At 36.5% G+C, this 16,703-nt stretch overlaps 1 protein-coding gene across 2 annotated transcripts in view; it reads left to right on the top strand.

Moving 5' to 3' along the window:
* The window catches only part of FOCAD (focadhesin), a 250,074-nt gene that overhangs the window by 101,100 nt on the left and 132,271 nt on the right, over window positions 1-16,703 (top strand). For both annotated transcript variants that reach the window (XM_005879937.2, XM_005879938.2), the window contains exons 11-14: window positions 6,760-6,864; window positions 7,272-7,373; window positions 7,901-8,031; window positions 9,834-9,960. In XM_005879937.2, the coding sequence (XP_005879999.1) occupies window positions 6,760-6,864; window positions 7,272-7,373; window positions 7,901-8,031; window positions 9,834-9,960 (465 nt within the window). The remainder of the gene's footprint in view (window positions 1-6,759; window positions 6,865-7,271; window positions 7,374-7,900; window positions 8,032-9,833; window positions 9,961-16,703) is intronic.

Genomic DNA, 16,703 nt, shown 5'->3' with positions numbered 1-16,703 from the left:
TATTTTTGAAAATGCCTATGCGTGTTTCATTATAAAAACTAACAGTGCCAAGTTAAGTAAAAAAATTAGTCTCTTTATATTTCATAAATTGTTACAGAAAAGTTTGTATTTCAATAAAAAGACTTGTTTTAGAACAGGCAACTAACAGCAACTGTGCAGTTAATGGGGTTTTTTTTGGTGACTAAAATTTAAAAGAGACTATTTACTGCCTGTACTGAAATTCCCAGAACTCAGATTGCTTGATCATATGTTAGTTTTACTTTTAATTCCTTGAGGAACCTCCATACTGTTTTTTATAGTAGCTATACCATGTTACATTCCACCAACAGTGCACAAGGGTTCCAATTTTTCCACATCCTTGCCAAACACTTGTTATTTTCTATTTTATTGATAATGGCCCTCTAAATGGGTGTGAGGTGATATCTCACTGTGGTTTTGATTTCCATCTCTTCAGTGATTAGTGATTTTGAAAACCTTTTCATATACCTGTAACCATTTTATTTCTTCTTCAGAAATGTCTATTCAAGTCCTTTGCTCGCTTTTTAATTGGGTTATTTATTTGTTGAGTTGTAGGACTTACTAATATATTTGGGTATTAAACCCTTATCAGACATATGGTTTGCGAATATTTTATATTGTTCTGTAAGTTGTATTTTTTTTTTACTAAGTTGATTGTTTCCTTTGCTACACAGTAGCTTTTCAGTTTGATTTAGACCCACATGCCTGTTTTTGCCTTTGTTTGTGCTTTTGGTGTCATGTCCAAGAAATCATTGCCAACATCAATGTTATGATGTTTTCCCCCTATGTTTTTTAAAATATGTCTTTACTGATTTCAGAGAGAGAGAGAAAGAGAGAGATAGAAACATCAATGGTGAGAGAGAATCATTGATCGGCTGCCTCCTGCATGCCCCCTACTGGGGCTCAAGCCTGAAACCATGGCATGTGCCCTGACCTGGAATCGAACCAGCAACCTCCTGGTGCACAGGTAGATGCTCAACCACTGAGTCACGCTGGCCAGGCTCCTGTGTTTTTCTCTAGGAGCTTTATAATTTCAGGTCTTAGGTTTAAGCCTTTAACTCATTTTGAGTTACTTATTTGTGTATGTGTAAGATAGGGGTCCAATATCCTTCTTTGCATGCAGATATCCAATTTTTCTAGCACCATTGGTTGCAGAGACTATACTTTCTCAATTGTAATAAATTAATATGCATGGGTTTGTTTCTGTGCTCTCTATTCCGTTCCATTGTCTATTTGTTTGTCTTGTGCCAATATCATGCTGTTTTGATTACTGTAGCTTTGTAATGTCTTTTGAAGAAAGGAAGTGTGAGGCACCCGGCTTTATTCTTTCTCAGAATTGTTTTGGTTATTCAGGGGCTTTTATGGTTCCATATGAATAATATGATTTATTTTTACTGTGCAAAAATGCCATTGGGATTTTAATAGGGATAACAGTGAAGCTGCAGGATGCTTTTGGCATTATGGACATTTAAACAATATTAAGTTTTCCAATCCATGAACACAAGATGTCTTTCCATTTATTTATGTCCTCTAATTTCTTTAGCAATGTTTTGTAGTTTTCAGTATACAAGTCTTTTATTCCCATAGTTAAATGTATTCCTAAGTATTTTATGTTATTTTTTTAGTGTGATTTTAGATAGTTTTCTTTTCAAATTGTTTGTTGTTTGTACGTGAAAACACGACCGTATGTTATTTTTTTAGTGTGATTTTAGATAGTTTTCTTAGTTTTCTTTTCAGATTGTTTGTTGTTTGTATATGAAAACACAACCGTTTTTTTTGGTTCATTTTGTATCCTGCTACTTTCCTGAATTCACTTATTAAATGTTTTTTGCAGGATTAGAATCCTGCAAACAGAGATAATTTTACTTTATCCTTTCTGATTTGGATGAGTTTTGTTTCTCTTTCTTGCCTAATTGCTCTGGCTAGGACTTTCAGTACTATGTTCTGTGTTCTACTAATGCTATGTACTATGAATAGAAATGGCAAGAGTGGATGGACATCCTTGCTTTTTTCCTGATCTTCGAGGAAAAGCTTTCAGTCTCGTATTGTTCAATATGGAAGTGTTCCTGCCTCTTTAATTTTGGGGGGAGAGTTTAAGGATTGGTGTTAGTTCTTTTTTAAAATGTTTGGTAAAATTCACCTGAAAACCGTCTGGTCCTGGGCTTTTCTGTGTTGGGAGGTTTTTTTTTATGGCTGATTCAATCTCCTTCTTTGTTATTTGTCTGTTAGGTTTTCTATCTCTTCACGATTCAGTCTTGGTGAGTTGTATGTTCCAAGAATTTGTTGTGGTATAATTATATATAGTTATCTCTTGTAATCCTTTTTATTTCTGTGGTATTGGTTGTGATGTCTCCTTTCATACTTTGCTGCTGTTGGATGGAATGCTCTTTATATATCTGATCAGTACATTTGGTCTATAGTGTTGTTCTTGTCCTCTCTTTCCTTGTTGATCTGTCTGGATGTTATGCCCATTATTTAAAGTGGAGCAATGAAATCTACTGATATGTGTTCCTATTTTCCCCTTCAGTTCTATGCAGTTGGGTATACATATATTGCTCTGATGTTGGGTGTGTATATATTTATATAGTCTATCTTCCTAGCGAATTGACCTTTTTATCGTACATAATATTTTTTGTCTCTTGTGACTGTATGTGTCTATTTTGTGTGACATACGTACGGTTACACTTGCTCTCTTTCAGTTACCATTTGCATGGAATTTTTTTTCATTCTATTACTTTTAGCCTCTGTATGTCCTTAAATATAAAGTGAATCTCTTATAGATATTACACTCTTCTATAAGAATCCTTATAGAAGGACTCTTATTTATATCTTGTTTGTTATCCTTTTAGTCACTCTTTGTAAAATGTGTTTTTAATTGATTTGAGAGAGAGAGAAAGAGAAAGATAGAGAGGGAGGAAGGGGGATAGAGAGAGGGAAACATTGATCAGTTGCCTCCCACCCCACCGTACTTCCCCACATGCCCTGATCAGGGATCGAACCTGCTACCCAGACACATGCCCCAACGTGGAACTGGCCCACAACCTTTTGGTGCATGGGAGGATGCTCCAACCAATGGAGCCACCTGACCAGGGCATCACTGTCTTTTGATTGAGGAGTTTATCCCATTAAAATTTAAACTACAGATAGGAAAGGACCTACTATTGCCATTTTGTTAATTATTTTCTGTCTCATAGCGTTTTTGTCTCATTTCCTCTGCTGTCTTATGTCTCATTGATTTTTTTTTGTAGTGACATGCTTTGTATCCTTATTCATTATCTTTTATGTGTCTTGTATAGGTATTTTCTTAGTGGTTACCCTGGGGCTTACAGAAAACATCTTATAGTTATAACAGTCTATTTTGAACTGATAACAACAGCTCCAATTCCATACAAAAGTTCTACTTTTTTATTCCCCACACTTTATGTTCTTGATGTCACAGACTACATCTTTTTATATTGTGTATCCATTACCATATTTTTACAGTTATAGTTATTTATACTTTTGTCTTTGAACTTCTATACCAGAACTAAAAGTGATTTATGCTCCAGTATTACAGTATTCTGTACTTTTCTATATATTTACCATTATTAGTGAGCTTTATACTTTCATATGCTTTTGTATTGGTTTCTAGTGTTCTTTCCTTTCAACTTGAAGGACTCCTGTTAGCATTTCTTAAAAGGCAGGTCTAATGGATAAACTCTACCAGCTTTTGTGTATCTGGAAAAATTTTGCTTAATATAGTATTTTTGGCTTTTTTTTTTTTCTTCCAGCACTTTGAATATATCATCCTTCACCCCTTTGGCTTTCACTATTTTTTTGCTGAGAAATCTGCTTATAGCATTAGGGGGGTCCTTAATAATCCCATCATTTTAAATTAATATGTTTACCAAGGACTTGGATTCTGAAGGAGAGTAAAGAAAGCATTGAGTTTCATGAAACCCCAAAGGTCTTAACTCAGGGAATTACAGGGCACTTACTCCGGAGTGTAGAGAGCCAGGAGCAGAGGAACCAAGAGCTCATATGACCTCTCAAGGAAGCCGATAAATACACATGTATGTTACTTCATTAGGAAAACAACAGTCGTGCTTCATGTAAAAAATTGTCCACACCTATATAGCTACATCTGTCTTTTCCTGATGAAATAACACCTGTTTGGGATTCCATTGACCTGAGGATTTCATTTGGGTTATAATAGCATCAAGAACTGTATTAGGCCTAAGAGAACTTACTGTAAAAGAGAACATTACTGAACTTGCCAGAGAAAATAAACACCCTTACCTACTTCTTTAGTTCTAAGGCTCATAAAGGAACTGTACTCTTTAGCATAAACACAGTTCTTTATTTCTTTCCTGACAATATAATTAAAGCAGTTGTTTAAGAGCCACACAACTAAATAAATTATTTTATAAAATGCCACTAAATGTGCTGCTTGCCCTTCCCAGAACTCAGAATCTGTCAGTGCCTGGGTAGAACTCTTCCCAGAAGGGGTAATTCATTGAGAGACACACAGACAATCCAAGATAACCTTTTGTTTTTAATTAAAATGGGGAATGAGAAGCCAATTCAAAAATTTTCTCCCTTAATTTGCTCAAGGTGAGGATGATGGAACTTCTGTTCTAACAGAGCACCAGCAATTGTTAAAAATCATAAATCTGGCTGTGCTGTGAGTCTATAGCCATTACATGCATATCTTTAAATGCTGCCCTGGTATAACATGATCAGGCTCATTAATGAATGAACTGTTAACTGTTACATTTTTGGTGGTAGGGTTAAGATATTTTTTCCTCCTTGAAATTGAATTAAAGTATATACCTTCTAAGCTAAGAAGAAATAGGCTTTCTAAGATTATAGCAGGTAGAGAACATTCAACAAATTCTAGCCAACAAAACTAAAATGCACTATATAGAAACTAAAATTTTTGTGCATGCTCAAGTTTCTTGCTCATAGTAGGTATTCACTCAATTTTTAATTGAATTTTTAAAATAATATATTACGATATAATTCACATTCCATATAATTCAATCAAAGTGTACAATTCAATGACTGTTAGTATATTTACAGAATTGTGCAAACATGATTACATATAATTTGAGAAAATTTTTATCACCCTCCCCAGCAAAGAAACCTTGTACCCATTAGTAATCACTCCCCATTTTTTCCTACACCGCCCAATCCTAAGCAATTACCTTCTCTCTGTATATTTGCCTATTCTGGACATTTTGTATAAATGGAATCATACAATATGTGGTCTTTTGTCACTGGCTTACTTCACTTTATACAATGTTTTCAAGTTTCATCCATATTGATTCATATTCCTTTTTATGGGCAAATAACTTTATATTGTATGGCTAGACTACATTTTACTTAGCCATTCATCAGTTGAACACTTGGGTTGTTTTTACTGTTTGGCTATTATGAATTATGCTGCTATGAACATTATGTTCATGTATTGTGTGGATGCATGCTTTTATTTCTTTTTAGTATATGTTTAGAAGTAGAATTACTAGATAATACGGTAATTCTCTTTAACCAGTTGAGACTGTTTTCCAAAGTATTTGTACCAATTTACACTCCTACTAGCAGTGTCTGAGGGTCTCCACATACTTGCCAACACTTGCTATTGTCTGTTTGCTTTTTATTATAGGCATCCTATTGGGTGTGAAATAGTAAATCATTCTGGTACTGATTTTTATTTGTGTCATGGCTAATGATGGCTGAGTATCTTTTCCTGTTTTTACTGGCCATTTATCTTCTTTGGAGAAATATCTATTTAGATTCTTTGTTCTTTGAAAATTGGGTCATTTGTCCTTTTATTATTGAGTTACAAGAATTCTTTATATATTCTGGATACAAGCCCCTTACTAGATATATGATTTGCAAATATTTTCTCCTATTTTGTGGGTTGCCTTTTCATTTTATAGTATCTTTTGACATCTGAGTATTTTTAATTTAATGGCATCTGAGTATTTTTTTCATTGATCTGTATTTCTATTCTTATGCCAGTACCACCTTGTTTTGATTACCTTGGCTTTAGAGTAAAATTTGAAATTGGGAATTTTGAATTCTCAAGTTTTGTTCTTATTTTTCAAGATTATTTTGGCTATTGGATTCCCTTGCTGTTCCATATGAATTCTAGGATTACTTCCTTAATTTTGCCAAAGAAGCCAGTTGGGATTTTGGTAGGCATTACATTGAGTCTGTAGATCTACTTGGGAAATATTACTATTTTAAATTAACACCATTAAGTCTTTTGATCCACAAATGTATTGCTCTTTTTGTTTTATTGTGTTATGCATAGGTATTGAAATGGGGACCTTGCTTATTAACACCCCCTCCTTACAGTAGAACTGATTTTAATTATTTCATATTGGAATAACATAATTGAATATTACAATATGTGGAGTTAGTTTATTATTTCTATATCCTAAGTGTAGCTGCTCATTAGAACTATAAATTTCTTTGGGGCAGTATATATCTTATTAGTTTTGTGTTGCTTAGAGTAATGTCATAGTTGCTTAAGAAAAAACATTTTTTTGATTGGTGTCTGGCAGCTAATTATATAAGAGAGAGAATATTAGTGGCGCTATAAAATTACCATCAATAACAAATTGCTAACTATTTCTCAGTCTTCTAATTCATATATATTTATAATACTCCTTTGAATAAAAATGAATAGTGATTGCTTTCCAGGTTGATTTTCTTCATAAGGCATAATTAATATATTCTTTAAATTCACTTCAGGTACCAAATTTGATTCCAGTTTTGATGTTCAAATTGGGAAGACCACTGGAGCCTGCATTATACATTGATATCTTATATACTTTACCTACACTTGGTGTTCACAAGGTTTGTATATTATCCAATTTACTTGAAGGAAAAAAGAAAGTGAGTTATGAATAATACATTGAATTTTGGTTGGTATCATATGAAATTTTGAGCCTTTAATTTTGTTGTGATCACTGCTTCCCTTGTTGGGCCAAATGTATTATTAAGATATCTGAAGAGTAATTCTTTTAAATCAATTAATAGCCAAGTTTTTCCATTGGTTATTATCTGAAATAAGGTCTTTATGTTCCTAAGATTGCTACCTAACATCTCAAAGTTACCCCCAACCTTTGAGAAGATGTTTAATACTGTAGTAAACTTCCATTTAGGTCTTTATTTTATGATGAGGGGGGTTTTAATTCTTTTGGTAACCTGGGGATTATGTACATTTACATCTATGAAACCTAAAATTTTAAAGTATTTCCTAGGTGTGCATAGGACAAATTCTACGAGTAATTCAACTTCTTGGAACCACTCCACAACTACGAGCTGTCACTTTGCGCTTGTTGACATCTTTGTGGGAAAAGCAGGTGAGCTCAGATACACACTTGTGTAAGTATTAAACATGTTTTTTCAGTGAAGAAAACTGATTTTGTCATTATGTATGGCGGTGCTTTGACATAGTAGTATTAGTGTGCGACATCAGTGACCGCGTGGGAGAAATTTGATGCAGTGTGATGCTTGTGATCAGTAATGCTGTCAGTTGTGATTGACTCAGAGAAATTGAGACTGGGAAATAATCTTATTTCTTTGATTCTGAAATTTATTTTTCCATGTGTGTGGGAAAGTAATACAAATATGATAATAAGTGATTAGAGCCTTTGTAATTAGGGTGAGGTTTAACCACTTTTTTCTTGTTTTATGAGATGAACAGTGCATGGGACTGTAAGAAATCCCCAGCAATCAAAACAGCATTCTTCCCTGCTGATTAGAAGAAAGACATTATAATTTGCAATGCAAATGGGAGATTTGGAGAGAAAAATGCTGCATAACAGGAAATAATGATTATTCAACTCAAATTGGGAAATTGCCTTTTTTTGTGAACTTGTCTTTTTAGGATCGTGTCTATCCTGAACTGCAGCGGTTCATGGCCATGTCCGAGGCACCCTCTCTGTCCGCGGGCAAGGAAGTCCAGTGGGAGAAACTGATCGCTAAAGCAGCATCCATCAGAGACATATGTAAGCAAAGGTAAGATGTGCTTATCCCTTGGGAATGTGTATCATGATTTATTATTTTGCATTTATTTATTATTTTATTGCAAGCAAGAATCTAGGAAAGGTGGGTAGAATATATTTGAGTAAGAATAAATTAATTTTCAATTTAAGTTTTCTGATTGTAAAATTTAGTAAGATTGGAAAATAACTTTGAGAAGCAAGCATGTTTTATATCTAATCTAGCTTTGTAGGATATTCATATCCTTTTCTGGATAGCAATTGAGTATTGTACTAAAGCATATGAGTTTACATATTTTATTTTTCCTTATATAAATCCCTGTGACCTAAGAAGTGGACGGTAGTCCAATTGTCCTTATATTCTCCCAGTGTTGTGTTGATTTTTATAGTCTTAACAGAGAAGGCCTTGTTTGTGACCCATTGCATGGAGTTGATTATTAGGAATTACGACAAGGAAGGAAATGATCTTGAATTCCCATGTATGCTCTAGGGTTTAGGAGGATATGGAGATATTAGAGAGATGACCCTGCTGTTCTAGAGTATGGATTGATAAATAGGTAGGAGGGGACACGACTGCATTAGCACCAAGCAAAGCTCCAGCGTTTTTTCTTGAGTAGAATAAGGTAAAAATATTTAGGGAGGAAATAGATTTGAGACATTTGAACGAGTTGTAATCCTGCGATTCCATATGTGTCTCCTCTGCACTGTAGAATTCCGGGGGGACATATCTCATTTTTGTCCGTAATGGCACTGTGAATGGTACTTCTAAAGTTGTGCAATGAATGGGTTGGTCCACATGCTGCTCACTGGCCCAGGGGACCGTATTGAGTGTTTCAAGAAAAATCTTGGATCAGACTATATCGGCATTTCTGCGTTTCTTCTAAGCCTCAGCCTTTTGCAAATACAAAGATGACCTCAGTCTAAAAGTTACGAGAGGTCTTTATGTTCCTAAGATTGCATTCTTAAAGCTGCCGCTCAGGAGAGAGTCTTTTGAGAACTTATTCAGTGCTCTTTTCAGTTAACACCTCAAGATCCATCAGTTTTCCAGTTTTGGAAAATGATTTCTGTTTGTCAAGACAGTAAAACAATAGAATTCCAGTCAGGCAATTTCACCAATTGATATTTTGTCAATTAGAGAACAGTATTATATCCCTGAAGTAAGCAGAGGATGTAATAAGTAATAAGTAATGCAGAGGATGACCTGAGTTAAAAGCCTTCTGTGGATAGCACAACATATGTGGAATCGAGAGGAGAGGGAGGGGAGGAGGAAGAGTGAGTGAATTCAGCACAGTGCTTGGGTAGATGCTCTGTCAGTTATAATTCATATCATCATCATCATCATCATCATCATTGTCACATTGTGTAGTAGGTATAGCCCCTTCCGTTAGTATCACTATGATCATAAATGACCTTCTGACCTCCAGTACTGCTTTTGTAGTCAGTGTCTGATATCAGAGCAACTTCTGGGCAGGCGTAGCTCTCTTCTTACTGATAATCTCACTAAGGTAAGTCAGTTCTTTTCACCATTGATACGCTGGAAATTTTGTCAGTTCAGACATTTATGATTTAGGGAGAATATATTTAAGAAGTGTCTTCCTTTGGGGATCATATTTCTATATCAAAAATGTGCCTTAAGTTAGAGCAAAAATGACAATGATGACCATCTTTGAAGAAAAATACATGGTGTTACTATTTGAGGGTCAATATTTAGGAGGCAGAAGGGTAAAGACAAGCTTTAATGCTTTTTATTCAGACAAAAGACCAGGAGACGGTAATATAGCTCTCTGGCTGTCATCTCTGAACTTTCGTTTCCTGCAGGCCCTATCAGCACGGTGCAGACATGCTGGCCGCCATTTCCCAGGTGCTGAACGAGTGCACCAAGCCGGATCAGGCCACCCCAGCGGCCTTGGTGTTACAAGGTCTCCATGCACTCTGCCAAGCCGAGGTAGGCTCTTTGAACTGGCTTGTATAATTGTGAAGAAAAGAATTTACAAGGTATATTAGTTACGAGGATGTAAGATTAGATTCAAGTAACTGAAAGTTTGGATATTCATTCTTAGGGATTTTTCGTTGAAAGAGTGAAGCAAGACCTTCTACTTTACCCATTCTTTGTAGAGGGGAGACTCGAAACATCTGGTTATGTAGACATTCTCTAGAGAATTATTTATTCTCTTATTTATTTCTGTTAATATAGAAGGGAAAGTTATGCTTATAGGAGAATTCTTGAATACATTTGCTTCTTAGTTTCGTGATTAGAGAGCCTTACAAGCAGATGAGGTGAAAAGGTTGGGATGGACTAGCAGTGGTTCTCAACCTTCCTAATGCCGTGACCCTTTAATACAGTTCCTCATGTTGTGGTGACCCCCCAACCATAAAACTATTTTCGTTGCTACTTCATAACTGTAATTTTGCTACTGTTATGAATCGTAATGTAAATATCTGATATGCAGGATGTATTTTCATTGTTTGCGACCCACAGGTTGAGAACCGCTGGACTAGTGGCAGTTTCATAACCAGCGACAATTATTGCTGGCTTGCAGACTGGCTAAGGAGCCTTGCTTTCCTAGTGATCCGTTTGGATGCATCAGTGTTAGAACTGAGGCTGGAACTCATTTTCTGAACTTCAGGCAGCTCACAAATGACAGCCCAGCAGAGAGTCTCTGCTGCTGGGAGAAATGCGGTAATGACAGCAGGGATCCTTCACTAACCACACTTTGGTTCTTGCCAGAGTGAACATACCTACACAAAATTGTGCCTTTTTAGAGAAAGAGACTAAGTAGAATTATTTTAGCTTGTGGTAATTATGCTTGATATGATGGTAATGAATGTAATATAATAATACAAGCAGTGGCTGGATTGAATGTTCATATGCTCATGTCCCTGTGGTGAGCACTTTTCATTTCTGTTCTTCAACAACTCTGCAATGCAGGGATTATAACACCATTTTATAGGTGAGGAAAACAGGCCTCAGAGGCAGGTTAGGTATTTCCTCAGGACCGGGTCTGAGAATGAACTAATGTTCTTTTGGGCACACACTGATTCCAGCAGGCAGTAAACTCCACCGCTGCTCGGGAACTGTGTGCGCGGAGGGCAGTGTTTTCAGTGCTAGTAGTTGGCCGAGGTTTTAGGGTTTCACTGCGGAGGACTATCAGAGCACAACCAAGGACTTTGTATTTTACCGCTCCCATCCGTCCTCTAGAATTGGGAAGTATCACCTTGATCATTATATTGTTTTCATAAAACCTTGTCTTTAAATGAGGTTTTAACAGAATCTTTGAGAGGAGAATTTTATACACTCACCTCCAAAAGGTGCCCACTATTGTAATTTTGGAATATTTCTCTTTATTATTTTTTCCGAACAGAAATCAACTTATTTCTAAAATTAACTTTTCCCCCTAAAGAATAGTCATTTTGTCTTATTGTGCCTACAGTCCCGCTGGGTTCCCCAGGCCTCCTCTGCTGTTTCCGTGAGGCTCTTGTCTGTTGGTGCTTATTAATGCATAAGCTGTCCTCAGAGTGCGGTGCTGTTTTTTCTCATTCCGTTTCTCTAAGATATTCATTGTAGCTCATACCAGAGATATGAAAAACATTCCCTGATGTGGTAGGAAGCATCTTTTACAGGCTGAGACGATCCCATGACTGTAGCATTTATTAGCTGTTTCCTTTGGCTAATTTACTTACCCCCCGGAGCCTCTGTTTCTTCAAATCGAGATAAGATGCGATTACACACAAAAAACACTTAGCGTAATATCTGCCCATAGAGGTGCTTTTTAAGTGTTGAACTTGCTCCAGAAATATTGGTACACAATTGGATATAATCAATGCCATCAGGAAGGTTTTAGATGGTTTTTGTTTTTGTTTTTGAATCTTTTCCCTAAAACTCAGGCAATGATAGTGACTTAATTTCTTTCTCCAAATGGTCTCCTATCCCTTCACTGCTGGGGCTCTTGGTGCTTATTTCTATACTTAAAGGAAACCACTTTGGATTGTTGAATTTTTAGCCCCGAATCCATTCCCCCAACCCAAACTACTACCCATAATGGTAATTTTGAGACCACGATTATACTGTCTAAATCCATCTAGGCTACTACAGCAAAAATAACATGAACTGGATGGTGTAGCTACAACACACATGTATTTCTCACAGCTCTGGAGGCTGGGAAAGCCAGATCAAGGCACTGGCATATTCAGTGTCTGGTGGGGGATGCTTCCCGGTTCATAGAAGGCCACCGTTCTCATGATGGCTGTCTTTTCACTGTAGTCTCACCCAGCAGAAGGCACAAGACAGCTCTCTGGAGTCTCTTCACAAAGACACTAATCCCAGTCATGAAAACTCTCCCCTCATGACCTCATCACCTCCCAAAGATCTGTCTCATAATACCATCATCATGGGGATTAGGATTTCCACATATGAATTTGGGGGTGACACAAGCATTTAGCCTATAGCAACTAGAGTACTTCTCACATTTCATCTGTCCTCCAGAGGAATTGAAGTATCATGTCTAGGTATTTCTTAAATAAAGGTTCTTTCTTATTTTGATACATCAATAATCCTTTTCTTTGCTCGATTAAAGGTATTTCTTTTTCTCTTAATGTTCTGAAATCAACATTCAATATAATATTTTTATCAAAGGCTTTCCCATCCTTGCCTGAAGTAGAGAGCTTTTGGGGGAAACTTCAACTGAAACGTTGCAAATGAAATAAGAATTCAATATGTTATCTTCCTAACGAATAGATGCTATCCCCTTTAAATCTTTTTTTTTTTGTAATAAGATGAGCATTAATAGATCCTAAAGCAATACCAGCAATCAGTTAACTTCATTTTATTATAAGGAATACTTACTTCCTTGTCTCTTATTTGTCATCTCTCTTTCTTGTCTAGAGAATAAACCCACTATTTTATTGATACTTACTAAAGGTGACAAGTGTTATTAATCATGTTTTCCTTATAGACATTACAAAAGTCCTGAGTTGTGAAATTTGTTGAAACTGACTGCATCACTGTTAATTTTGATTTAAAAATTATTCTTTTTTATGTTTGGTAATGAATAACTTTATATGTTCATCTAAATAAGTAGAATAATCTATCCTCCCTCAATGGCTTAGATCAAGCATGTTAAACTTGCTGCCCGCGGGCCACAAGCATTGTTTATTTGGCCCATGTTAGCCTTTGAGTTTGACATGCTTGACCTAGATGGTAATCATGTATCTTTCTGTTTTAAGCCTTTCTAAGCTTTTTTTTTGTATGTGTTCATCAGTTGGGAAACTGCTGCTGTTATGTCCTGTGATGTGTGTTAAAGTTGTAAAATATACTCAATTCGGTGGCCCTTGTCAGGTCACATTTACTAATTTTGGGCTAATCTTTTGGGTGTGTGTTTTTTTGCCAGCATGCTGTCCACAGAAGCCAGCATGCATTCTGCGAGGCTGTTTATTCTGTCTTCTAATTGATTTCATGTGTGAAACATTAATGGTTGCCAAGAGTTTCAAGAATGAAAATATTCAGCGTAGTTATAAGTCTGTTTCCCTGCAGCATTTGGCAGTGATTTGTCTGTCCGTTGCTCTTTAGATCCCTGACTATCAAATATAATTAAGAATCTGGAAAGATAACCTAAGACAATGAAACTTTAAAAATCAATAAGGATAAGAGAATGAATTGAATAATCCTGTCTTTAAGAAAATACCTCAATTGGAAAACCATACAAAATTGGATTTTACTGAGCTTTCCCATCCTTGCCTTTGTATAAGAAGTAGAGCTCTTGCCCAGCTGGCATGGCTCAGTGGTTGAGCGTCGACCTATGAACCAGGAGGTCACGGTTGGGGCCCCAAGTTGTGGGCCCAATCCCCAGAGTAAGGCATGCAGGAGGCAGTCACTCAATATTCTCATCATTAATGTTTCTACTTTCTCTCCCTCTCCCTTCCTCTCTGAAATAAATAAAAATATATGTATTTTTTAAAAAGTAGAGCTCTTTTTCTAAAAATGGACAATGGACTCTTCAGTTTTGAAAGTCACAACCATGAAATTCGTTTGCCCTTAGTAGGGTCAGATTAAGCCTGCAATTACTGCTGCTTAATCATTTATCATGGTCTCCAGGGACTGAAAGGATGGATTCCACCTCAAGGCCAACTCTGACAAAATTGTATTTATAATATGGTTTTCTTTGGTGCTACTTTACTGGACAAAAAAATGGAGAGAGAAAGGTCTAAGAATCTTGGTAGACAGTAAAGACAAGAATGCAGTTTGGCATTTTGGAACTGGAAAAGAGAAACTTTTCAATTACCTTTTCTTTAATACTATTAATATATTGATTCAGGACTTCACAATTTTTTTAGGCTGAATTACTTAAAATATTGCTAATATTTTTGGATTCCTTGTATGAATTTGGACATTTTGTAATATGGGGATTCGTTTTACGCTAAAAACAAAACAAAACAGAGGTTCTGGAAATTTGTCTCTTTCTAAGGTCATATGGCTAAAAAATGAAAAGTAGACATAAGACTTCTCCAAATCTAATGCTCTTATGTTATTCTGAGCCTAATTCCTTTGAAAATTATGGGTATTGAAAGGTTCTATTTTCAAGCTGAGGGCTTGTCATTTTCAAAGATAATTTATATTATTGAATTCTTTTTTTAAATTTAAATTCTTTATTGTTTAAAGTATTACATATGTCTCCCTTTTCCCCCATTGACCTCTCCCTGGATGTTCCCAACCCCCAGCACAAACCCTCCCTCTCCTCCCACCCCACTGTCTGTGTCCATGGGTTATGCTTACTAGTATATGCATGTATACAAGTCCTTTGGTTGATCTTTTACCCCCACCTCACCCCAGCCTTCCCTATGAGGTTGGATGGTCTATGCGATGCTTCTATGTCTCTGGGTCTATTTTTGTTCATCAGTCTGTTGTTCATTATATTCCACAAATGAGTAAGATCATGTGATATTTATCTTTCTCCGACTGGCTTATTTCGCTTAGCATAATGCTCTCCAGGTCCATCCATGCTGTTGCAAATGGTAAGAGTTCCTTCTTTTTTTATAGCAGCGTAGTATTCCATTGTGTAGATGTACCACAGTTTTCTAAACCACTCATCTGCTGATGGGCACTTAGGCTGTTTCCAAATCTTAGCTATTGTAAATTGTGCCCCTATGAACATAGGGGTACATATGTCCTTTCTGATTTCTTGGGATATAGTCCTAGAAGTGGGATTACTGGGTCAAATGGGATTTCCATTTGTAATTTTTTGAGGAAATGCCATTCTGTCTTCCACAGTGGCTGCATTCCAGTCTGCATTCCCACCAGCAGTGCACAAGGGTTCCTTTTTCTCTGTATCCTCACCAGCACTTGTCGTTTGTTGATTTGTTGATGATAGCCATTTTGACAGGTGTGAGATGGTACCTCATTGTTGTTTTGATTTGCATCTCTCAGATGATTAGTGACTTTGAGCATGTTTTCATATGTCTCTTGGCTTTCTGAATGTCCTCTTTCAAAAAGTGTCTATTTAGACCCTTTGCCCATTTTTTGATTGGATTGTTTATCTTCCTTTTGTTAAGTTGTATGAGTTTCCTATAAATTTTGGAGATTAAACCTTTATCAGATATAACATTGGCAAATATATTCTCCCATGCTGTAAGCTTTCTTGTTGTTTTGTTGATGGTTTCTTTTGCTGTGCAGAAGCTTTTTATTTTGATGTAGTCCCATTTGTTTATTTTCTCCCTAGTTTCCATTGTCCTAGGAGCTGTATTGGTAAAGATATTGCTATAACATATGTCTGATATTTTGCTGCCTATGGATTCTTCTAAGATTTTTATGGTTTCTCATCTCATGTTAAGTCCTTTATCCATTTTGAGTTTATTTTTGTGTATGGTGTAAGTTGGTGGTCTAGTTTCATTTTATTTTTTGCATGTATCTGTCCAATTTTCCCAACACCATTTATTGAAGAGATTGTCTTGACTCCATTGTATGTTCTTGCCTCCTTTGTCAAATATTAATTGAACATAATGGCTTTGGTGGGTTTCTGGGCTCTCTGTTCTGTTCCATTGGTCTATATGTCTGTTCTTGTGCCAGTACCAGGCAGTTTTGAGAACCGTGGCTTTGTAATACAGCTTGATATCTGGTATTGTGATCCTCCAACTTTGTTCTACAAATTCTTTTCTTTATTTTTGCCATTCAGCTTTCTCATATCCTCACATTGGCCCCATTTGCCTTGGTTTTTTGTTTGTTTGTTTGTTTGTTTACTTAATACAAAGTTATGGCTCTGAGAAGCAATATTCTCTCATTTTAAAAAGTTTTACTGAGATATAATTCACATACCATTTACATCATCCATTTCATGTGTACAACATAATGGTTTTTAGTATATTTAGAGTTATGAAGTCATCACCACAATCATTTAGAGCACATTTTTTATCAACCCCCCCCCCCCCCTCCCCAGCATCCTGTACCTTTTAGGTGCCACCTCCTAACCCCCAAGCCCCTTCTAGCCATAGGCAATCACTATTCTACTTTTGTCTCCATGGATTTGCCTAGTCTGGACATTTTCTATAAATGGAATTGTATAATATACTAGAGGTCGGTGCACAAAAATTTGTGCCCTCGGGGGGGAGGGGGGGGGTCCCTCAGCCCGGCCTGTGCCCTCTCGCAGTCTGGGACCCCTCAGGGGATGACCACCTGCTGGCTTAGGCCCGCTCCCCGGG

Source organism: Myotis brandtii, unplaced genomic scaffold, assembly GCF_000412655.1.
Source record: "Myotis brandtii unplaced genomic scaffold, ASM41265v1 scaffold618, whole genome shotgun sequence".
Classification (NCBI taxonomy): domain Eukaryota; kingdom Metazoa; phylum Chordata; class Mammalia; order Chiroptera; family Vespertilionidae; genus Myotis; species Myotis brandtii.
Note: the sequence above shows the minus strand (reverse complement) of the source record. Positions and strands in the feature narration are given on the sequence as shown.